The 10,000-nt window shown below is 32.0% G+C and overlaps 1 protein-coding gene across 1 annotated transcript; it reads left to right on the forward strand.

The window, feature by feature from the left end:
* Positions 1-3,353: 3,353 nt before the first annotated feature.
* On the forward strand, positions 3,354-9,937 carry LOC134274044 (uncharacterized). Its single transcript, XM_062756282.1, has 2 exons — positions 3,354-3,829; positions 9,547-9,937. The coding sequence occupies exons 1-2, from the start codon at positions 3,367-3,369 to the stop codon at positions 9,702-9,704; spliced, it is 621 nt and encodes a 206-aa protein (XP_062612266.1). The 5' UTR covers positions 3,354-3,366; the 3' UTR covers positions 9,705-9,937.
* The last annotated feature ends 63 nt before the right edge of the window (positions 9,938-10,000 follow it).

Genomic DNA, 10,000 nt, shown 5'->3' on the forward strand with positions numbered 1-10,000 from the left:
AAATTTCATTCAAGTGGTCACCAACTTTTCTTCTGAATGATTTCTTTTCATCAATGAGCTGATAATTTTCTTCATTTTTTTTTGTGTAAAGTTTTTTTTTCTGACAGGTGTTCATTTTCATGTTTCAAATTCTTATTAATAAGTTCTCTTCTCAATGTCTCATCCTTGGTGTTGATTCTTGTTTTTTTCTGTTTTCAGCAGGGATTCCAATTTCGCGATTTCTACGGTTCGGTTGTATTTATCTGTGCGTGTCTGATATAATTACTTTTCAATATTAAGCGTTCTTTGGTGGCAAAAATTTTTCTATCTGGTTCCTTGGAATAGCTTCATCAAGTGTTTTTATTAAGGTTTCATCATCAGCATGATCAGATTCCTCATCTTCATCGTCCGATATCTCACTGCAAACAGCTGTAGCAGATCTTTCATAACCAGAAATATCATTGACCGGGGAAAGAATCTTTGGGAAATAATTGCATGCGTAAAATTTGTGATGTTACCCCTGTGCTTGTAATTACTCCGGTGGTAATAAACAGAGTAACCTTGACCATTAGCTGTGTTTCTTTCAATAACCCTATACAGATTGCTGTGTTACCTTCAGCCCCCCAGTCATTTGGTTCATCGTACCTATCTACTAGGTATGATGATGCCTCCAACTTCCATAATGTTCGTAATATAATATCCTTAAAGCGCGTATCCTGGTGAACTTGAGATAAAAGATACCTTAGAGTCGGACACATCTTTTCCATAGTTGGATTTTTTACTTGAAAAAGGCGTTAATGGTAATCGAACAACCAAGCTCCATGATAAACGTGATGACTTTAACTTTTCTATCGTCAACTTTCCTTTCTAATGCAGCAGTATACCTTCATCCCTGCATACGGAGTTTATATATCTCAGTTGAGAAACGCAAGAGCCTGCTTTATGTATGAGTAATTTCTAAAACGAGGTAAATTATTGACAAACAAGTTGATGAAACAAGAATTTCAGCTGTCTCGTTTAAAGTCATTATTTCGTAAGTTCTATGGTCGATACAATGACCTTGTCGGCAAATAAATTGATCATTGAGTCAAATGCCGACTGACGTTTTTCACACTAAATGTTAGTCCATTATTTATACACTGAATTGACGACGGATTTTCACGTTTCTTCCCAATCATGACATGGAACACACGGCGGGTGTGACCGGTCGGCAGGGATACTTACTCCTCCATGGCACCTGATCCCGCCTCTGATGTTTTAGAGGTTCGTGTTTGCTCTGCTCCTGTATTTTGTATTTTTTAATGGACTTTTGATCTTCGTTATCTCCATAAATTATGTTTCATTCCAATCTCTCCCTAGTGATCCGAAATACCACCATGTCTGACGACAGATCATATATATAGCGAGCTATCATGGTCTATCTTTTCGAATTCAAGTTGCTTTGCTTTAGGTCCTGACGGGTTTTTAAAATTGTAAGGTAAGCACTGTTGTGGGTATTGATAATGATAATAATGATAATACCTTATTTAAAGAAGGGAACCTGATGAATCATTAGTGCAAGCTCTGTTCTTACCCAGGGTCGTCTGCCCATTGACAATATAAAGTTAACATAGTTATACACATACAAACATATTAAAAATGCTTTACTTGTTTATTGAAAGCATGAAGACTTGGTGACATTTTTATATGTACAGGTAAATCATTGCATAACATGGCACCTGGAGTAATATAGGCCTTTCAACTAATTTTTTAAGGTGCACATATGGTAAAAAATATTTCATAGATAGATTTCTATGTACATGAAATTATCAAATAAGATAATAATTTATGCATACCTTTAATTAAATCATTACAGAAGTTTAATTATTTGTAGTTGACTACTTCGATGTTGTGTTTTAAGGACAGGTAACTCAGGTTTGAAAAATGACCAACAAAGTGCCGATTTATGAGTAATCGTTTATAGGAATGTCATGTAGGCTGCTTCAGCATTGGTATTGTTGTATACACAAAAGGGTTCCTTACATTGCTTTGTACACAATAGTGTTGACCAAAAGAAGGAGAATTTATGTTACTAAGCACGAAGAAGAACGACCAAGTATAAAAATTTGATCAGATTAGAACTTAGAAGGAGGGTAGATTTCACTTTTTATTTTCATTAAAAATTTTACTTATATGTAATTAAACGGTGTCCTTAACTATATAGTAAATAAGTTTAACATTGGTGCTAAATTTTAAAGCCGCTGGATTCTACTGACAGCACTTGGGAAATGCTAAAAACTGACTTGCGTATAAACAGTCAGATACCTCGGACCTGCTCTAAACAAGTTTCAGAAATGAGTTATCGTTCATAACAACGAACCCTGGCGGCATTTGAAAGGCCTAAGTAATGGAAGGAATTTTCAAAAAGCCTAAACTAACCCTTCATTTATGAATTGGTACACACAAATCAACATTAGATTCAGATCGATCGAAAAGTGTATTGGTTATTAATTTGAAAATGTAACATTTAAGGAGGAATGCCACACCAACTTTTATTTTATAGATCTCTGAGTCAACCTTTTTAAACAATGGTTTCAGCATTGAAAGGCCGACATTAGCTCTTAATTATTTTGTATGATTTTTTTTTCTTTTCTTTTTTTTTTGTATATTTTCAAAGAAAATTCAAAAAAATTATTTACATCAAAATTAGATACTTTCTTGTAAAAATGTTGATGTAAATGAACGCATTACATGAATACCTAATAAAATATGTAAAGAAAAGCCGTATAGATATTAATTTTTTGTTTAAATAAAAAAATATTTATGAAAATAAAACACATGATTTGTGAATATTTTTTAAACTTGTGGTTAAATTCTTATTAAAATCAGTCACAACTGGGGAGAACATGTTTATTAATCATATTTATAAAAGAAATTGAAACGAAATAGACAAATTTTAGAGAAATTATTTTTTTTGATTTTGGCCAATCCCTATAAAAATTAAACCGATCCCAATCATAATTGTACAATTATTGGAAATAAATAACATTTCCCCAAGAGCACTAGTCTGATTAGGTGTTATAAGGGTTAAAACATTAAAATAAAATAGATTTCTTAATTGTAAATACATGAAGAGGCAATAAATAAGCATTTTATTCAATTTGTGTTAATTTTGATCGGGATCAGTTTAATTTTGATCGGGTTAGGTCCAAATATTAAAAAAATTAATTTCTCTAAAATTTCGTTTCAATTTCTTTTTAAAATATGATTGACAAACTTGTTGTCCTTAGTTGTGACTATTTTTATGGTGTTTTTAAGCATAGGTTAAAAAATATTCACAAATAATGTGTTTTATTTTCATAAATAATTTTTAACGGTTTATCTATTTCAAACAGAAATTGTACAGTCATGGCTAACCTGTTGACGGCGGTATGTGTGGCTTTCTTGGGGTTTGTTGTGTATTCGTTATTCGATCACAACAACCAACTGAAACGAAATACTGAAGAAATAAGTAGACTTCGCCAGGAAAACCACAATCTCCAAATACACGAATACATCTTGAACGATCTCAAGAGCCAGGTCCAGGGATTGAGGGATGAAAATGGACACTTTAGAAAAGAGATTGATCGTCTGAATCATCAACGAGAGGTAACGAAAGACCGGCTAGAAACTCTGAAAGACGAAGTTAGGAAACGTGATGAGGCTTTGAAAGAATTCGACAAGGGCGTGAACATCATGCATGAGGAGTTGAAGAATACTGTCAAGGAGTTGGATAAACTGGTAAATCACGTGACAGACATGGACAAAATGATGGAAAAGCTGGATCATAAATACGTCAGTGCCATGAACGAGCTAAACGACATAAAAGGAAGTAAGTGTTTTGTCAAATAAAGTCGATTCAAATAATGCAGGAAAAACAATCCACAAAAGTACACGTTAATAAGTATTGCTAATAATTTTCTGTTCAAGGGATTAATCTAGTTTCGATGAAAGAATATAATTTTGATAAGTCTTTCAAATCGTGGAGAAAAAAGGGGAAAAATACAGTTTATTAATTTAACTTACTTTTTAGCTCTTCTGAGCCAAAGGCTCAAAAAGCAAATGGCCATTTGTGTTGTGTGCGTAATGATTTTGGAATATTGGCCATAACTCAAGAACTCCTTGGCCAATTATTGTCACAGGGTATCCTTGGCCCAAGGGCTACCATTTATACTAAAACTAGGGTTAGGACCCTTAAACAAGGGGCGATGATCCTGAAAATGAAACAAAAAGTACTGCTTCCTAAAAAATCTTCTTCAGAACCACCAAGCAGATTTTCACCAAACTTACATACAAGGATCAGGATATGTAGAAGATTAAGATTTGATCAGAGAATTACCGTGGGGCAAAGGATGTGGTCTTAAGGTCACTTCAAAGTTGACGTCGACCAAAAGTAGGTCACGGTGACTAACTTTTGACATTTCATGGGTATATTTAACTCTCAGGTACTTATTGGCATAGAATTGTTAAACTTTGTCGGTTGAGGCATTTTGGGTTTTCAGAGAATGTCGCCCCAAAAGTTCACGGTGACCTACTTTTGAATATCTTAGGTACTTACTAGAGTATCGGCTTAGAATCATCAAACTTTGTCAGTTGATGCATCTTGGGTTTTCTAAGAATGATGACCAAAATGCAGGTCATGGTGACCTACTTGTGACATTTTATGACAATATTTAAGTAACTTGGGTACTTATTGGCTTAGAATCGTCAAACTTTTTCAGTTGATGCATCTGGGGTTTTCGGAGAATTTCAATTAAAAAGTAGGTCACAGTGACCTACTTTTGAATGACCTACTTGTGACATTTTATGGCTATATTTAATTATCTTGGGTACTTATTGGCTTAGAATCATCAATCTTTGTCAATAAATGCATCTTAAGTCCTCAGAAAAGAGTGATATATAGTAAGTGTCTCAATTGGCCCCTTAAAATGAATACCTTAATTTTATTTTATATATAGATTTAATTTGTACAGATATATATGCGACCTTTATTGGTCATTTTCATTTTGGTCAAAATGCCGTTATTTTAGAAATATGACATCATAAAAATCACGTTTTCCCGCCATTTTAGCGTATTTTGTATTATACTGCTTATTTTCAAGCAGTTTTTCTTTCAGAAAATATAGAGCGCAGCCTAGAACAAGATTTATAAATTTTACCAAAGATGTATCTATTCAATACTAATTAGAGACAGAAAAATTATGTATGTTCTACACTGCGCTCTATGTTTCCCATAAGAAAAAACATCAAGAAAAAGGCATATTTTTGGCTTTTTTTGTTAGATAGCAAAAATAGCATTATTTCTCATGTCATTTACAGCTAGTGAGGTGCATATTAATGTGAAAAATATATTGGAAATATTTCTAATATAATCTCTTCTACAAAATAAATATCAATAAAACATATCTGAACGTCATTCTAAAATGTTGATTTTTAGGGGGCCAAAATTGGCTCTTATTATATATACTCCTTTCAATAAAAAGTAGGTCACCGTGACTTTTTTATGGTATTTTATAGCGATATTGAAATATATTCAGTCCTAACTGGCTAAGAATCATCAAACTTTGTCAGTTGATGCATCTTGGGTTTTAGGATACTTAGAGTTGGAGTATTCAAACAGAAATGATAGACTGTACAATTTATCATAATAGCAATTTAAGGCTCTCGGGTCTCTTGTTTATTTACTTGATGAACTTAAAATTTCTGGTTAGGTTTGTCATCCATCTGTTTTCTAAATGAATGTTTGTTTTAACTTTTCTAATTTTCCATATGAAACATTACACATTTATTGACTGAGTTGGAGGGCAACATACGTTTTGTCGGACCCAAGAATTGCATTTTTGCGTGGGGCTGTTAGGCCAAAGACAAACAGTTTGGTTCGAGGGTCGACAAAACACATTTCGCCCAAGAAAAAGTCAATAAATGTTTTTTATACCTTTCACTTTAATTTTTGTTATATGCATGAATATTTTTACTGTCTTCCGTAATATAATACCAACGAATACAAATGAGATTAAGTTCTTCCCACTGTGTGACATAAGCGGTCCAACATCTCAGTCATTATTTGCAGTTTACGTTCATTTTCTTTGCAAAGGTTGCGCATATTGAAATGAAATTTGGTATTCAGATTATTCATAAGAATATCTAAGTCAAGTTCTGTTCTGGGTACGATCGAACATTTTGAATTGATTTGTGTAGGAACAAATTTATGAAGATTTAAAAATAACAATTCTTTATTATTTAAATACAAACAAGAATATGACAGAATAATTTGATATATTAATAATTATACCCACGCAACAAGTTGCGTGAGGTATAACGTTTTTGACCCTTCCGTCAGTCAGTCAATCAGTCCGTCAGTCCTGTTTTTTGGTCAGCGCAACTCCCCATAAATCGCTGGATAGAATTTTGTCAAACTTTGCAGATATTTAGGACACAATGTGTAGATGTTCATATTACTAGGAAATTCCATTTTTTTTCTGTGAATATCGGCACTTTTCAACTTAGATTTTTGGCCATAACTTGAATATAGAAATGGACAGATTGTCATCGCAACTTCTCATAAACCCCTGCACAGAATTTTGTCAAACTTTGCAGATATTTAGGACACAATGTTTAAATATGCATTGTTGCAATCACTATTGAAATAAAGACCACTATTGAAATAATTACTTCAAAAGTGTTTGAGAGTGCATTTCAATAACAAACATAGGTTGCAACCACTATTGAAAAACGACCACTATTGAAATAATTATTTCAATTGTGGTTGAGAGTGCATAACAAACATAACTTACAACCACTATTGAACTATGACTACTATTGAAATAATTATTTCAATAGTGGTTGAGAGTGCATTTCAATAACAAACATAGGCTGCAGCCACTATTGAAATAATGTTCACTTTTGAAATAAGGTTTTCAATAGTAATTGAAATAATGATTTCAAAAGCGATTCAAATAATGATTTTAATAGTTGCTGATAATTAATCCAGTACAAAAACCGCGTTGCAAGTCTTATTGAAATAACTTAACTATTAAAAATATAAGGATTAATTGTTAATTATGTTCTCCAACATTGTTAATTCATTTAATGAGTTTACTATTAAAATTACGACTACTTATGAATTATAATTTTAACAATAGTAATTAAAATACATTTCAAAACACCACCACATTTTAATTACTATTGAAATAATACCTACCATTGTAATGAACCGGTTTATGCAAGCTATTCCCACTTTTTGAAAATCAGGTAGAAAAAAGTGAAATTTCTCGTGGGAGTAGGTGGAATTTTTGTGTAAACAAATAATTAGCTGAATAAACATGTCATTACTGTGAAAACAGTAATTATTAAACCACTGGGAGTAGAGGACAGGTAAATTTGCTATTTTAAATTTAAAAATTTAAAAAAAAATTAATAATAATTATACACATAATTATTTTACTTCTATTTCAATGAGAAATTAGACTTTTTAAAATAAAAATAGCAGATAAATTATTTATTTTTATTCATTAAAAAATCACATTGCAAAAGACTGGGTATGGTAAAACATTTTATAATATAGAGCAATTTTTTTTAATTAAAAATTTTTAATAATAATTATACATATGCAAAAGTATATATTTCAGTGAATTTAAGTATATTTTAAATATTTTTTTTTTATAAATATATTTATTTTCTGTCTTAAAATGTACAAAATAATGTACAAAACCGAATACTAACTTCCCTAGAAATTTTGCTTTTTAATATCTTGACGAATAGACTTTGACTTTGCTATCCATATTTGTGTGCAGGTAATCCCATGAATATGACGACAATTAAGTTCTATTCTATTTTCTTTTTATTTAAAAATAATCATATTTTCATCAGAAAGTTTGTACACAAAATTATCATTCTTCCTTCATTTCAATGTTGTCTAGATATTCTAATTTCTACATCTACATGTACTTATGATCCTTCCTTTCAAAATCAATGACAAAAATAAACTTTATATAACAAATTATTTTAAAATGCATATATCAGTTGATTGTCTGTTGGTTTTCGCCGATTCGACCAGATGCAGCGAGAGCTTGCTTATAACATTTGCATACAAGTTTAATAAAAAGTGTCCGTGTATTAATTGACATTTCTACAAAAAAGGAAAACATAAATCAACTTTAGTAATCATATTTTTAACTCAATAAATTTGTTTCTTGTGTAAGAAAACAGAATGTGTAATTCATCCTTATATTTGTTTTGATAGTTGGGATACTTCTATGAAACTTGCAATGTGGTTTTGGTATTGTCAGCAAGTATTACAATAATTATTTTAATATCTATTGGTTTCATTATTTAAAGCACTATTGAAATCAATATTTCAATCACTTTTGAAATCTGTATTTTAATTACTATTGAAATCTTTATTTCAAAAGTGACCATTGTTTCAATGGTGGTTGCAACCAATGTTTGTTATTGAAATGCACTCTCAACCACTATTGAAATAATAATTTCAATAGTGATCGTTAGTTGCAACAGTGCATATTACCAGGAAATTGGGATTCCTTTATGTTTTCCCGGCAATTTCAGAACTTCGAGTTTTAGGGGAGCGTGGGGTATGTGAGCTTGCTCACTTTTTTTAACATGATAATTTTGTATAGACAATGATAATTATCTCTCTTGTCTGAGGGTGAATTAAAGACTTTTCTTTTTATGCCCCATAAACGAAGTTTCCGGGATACACAGTTTTTGCCCTTTCCGTCTGTCTGGCTGCTTGTACATGTGTATGCAAAAACTTGAACCTTGCCCATAATTGCTGAGTGGGTAAGGCTATGGCTTTCATATTTCACAGGTGTATTCCTTGTGATAAGACCTTTTTCTATGTACCATCAAATTTGACCTCTTAACGTTTACATTGGTGTTTGACATACTTTTACCAAAAATACCACACCTTTACTTTGGCTACAACTTTTTAAATGGTTGGTGCTAGGGCTTTCATACTTCTGATATATATTTTGTGTGACAAGACGTTTCATAGCATTCCAACAACTTTGACCCTTTGATCTTGGTAGACCGACCTACTTTAAACAATAATATTGGCCATACCTTTATAATGGTTAAGGGCTCGAGAGTTCTTATGAGTAACCGTTGTGACAAGACCTTTTCTAGGATACCAACAACTTTGAACCTTTGACATTGACCAATATGTTGGACCTACTTTAAAAAATAAAAATAGCTTTGGTCATAACTTTTGAATGTTTAAAGCTAGGGCTTTCATACTTCAAATATGAAATCCTTGTGACAAGACCTTTCATTAGAAACCAACAACTTTGAACCTTTGACCTTCACCTAGAAGTTTGACCTACCTTAAAATACTTTTAACCTAGCTATATAATAACTTTTGAACAGGTGGTGCTAAGGTTTTCATATTTCACAACTGTATTTCTTGTATGAGAAACCTTACTTTGGGTACCACCATATTTGATCTGCATTTGAGAAAGTTTAATATTCGCTATGTTGCCATACGGGTGCATCAGTACTAGTGTTTCACAAACACATCTTGTTTTCCAACAGAGTTGAACCAGGACAGAAACCATTACCACAAACATGAACACGAGTATTCTAGCGGCGGAACCATTCTCGGCGCCATACGTTACACCATCAACGTCATCGCTAACAAACTACTTGGTTTTGCCCTTGGAGGAATCTCATCAGTACTTTTACTGAATTGAAACTCATTTGAATTCCATATATGAAGTTCTAATTACTTTTTTCTATTTCTTTATATATTGTATATTTATAATTTTTAATTCATAATGTGTTCCACATTTAAAATACAAATGTTTTCATATAATTTGTACTGTATGTAAAGTAAAGATCTGTCTGTTTGTCTTTCAACCTGTCGGTCGATCATTCATCGATCGATTGAGAAAACCTGTGCTTATTAATAAATTATCTAAAAGTATGTGCTATGATTGCTATCCGCCATCCCTCTTCCAGAACCGGTTATGGTAGCCAAGTGACAGGA

The sequence above is a fragment of the Saccostrea cucullata genome, unplaced genomic scaffold, assembly GCF_032062105.1.
Source record: "Saccostrea cucullata isolate Sc308-1 unplaced genomic scaffold, CSIRO_AGI_Scuc_v1 ctg7588, whole genome shotgun sequence".
NCBI lineage: Eukaryota > Metazoa > Mollusca > Bivalvia > Ostreida > Ostreidae > Saccostrea > Saccostrea cuccullata.

Bases quoted from the DNA above. Each gene is read 5' to 3' on its own strand.
- LOC134274044 (XM_062756282.1), top strand. From the start codon at position 3,367: ATGGCTAACCTGTTGACGGCGGTATGTGTGGCTTTCTTGGGGTTTGTT. The intron at 3,830-9,546 runs GTAAGTGTTTTG...GTTTTCCAACAG, and splicing joins GCTAAACGACATAAAAGGAA to AGTTGAACCAGGACAGAAAC.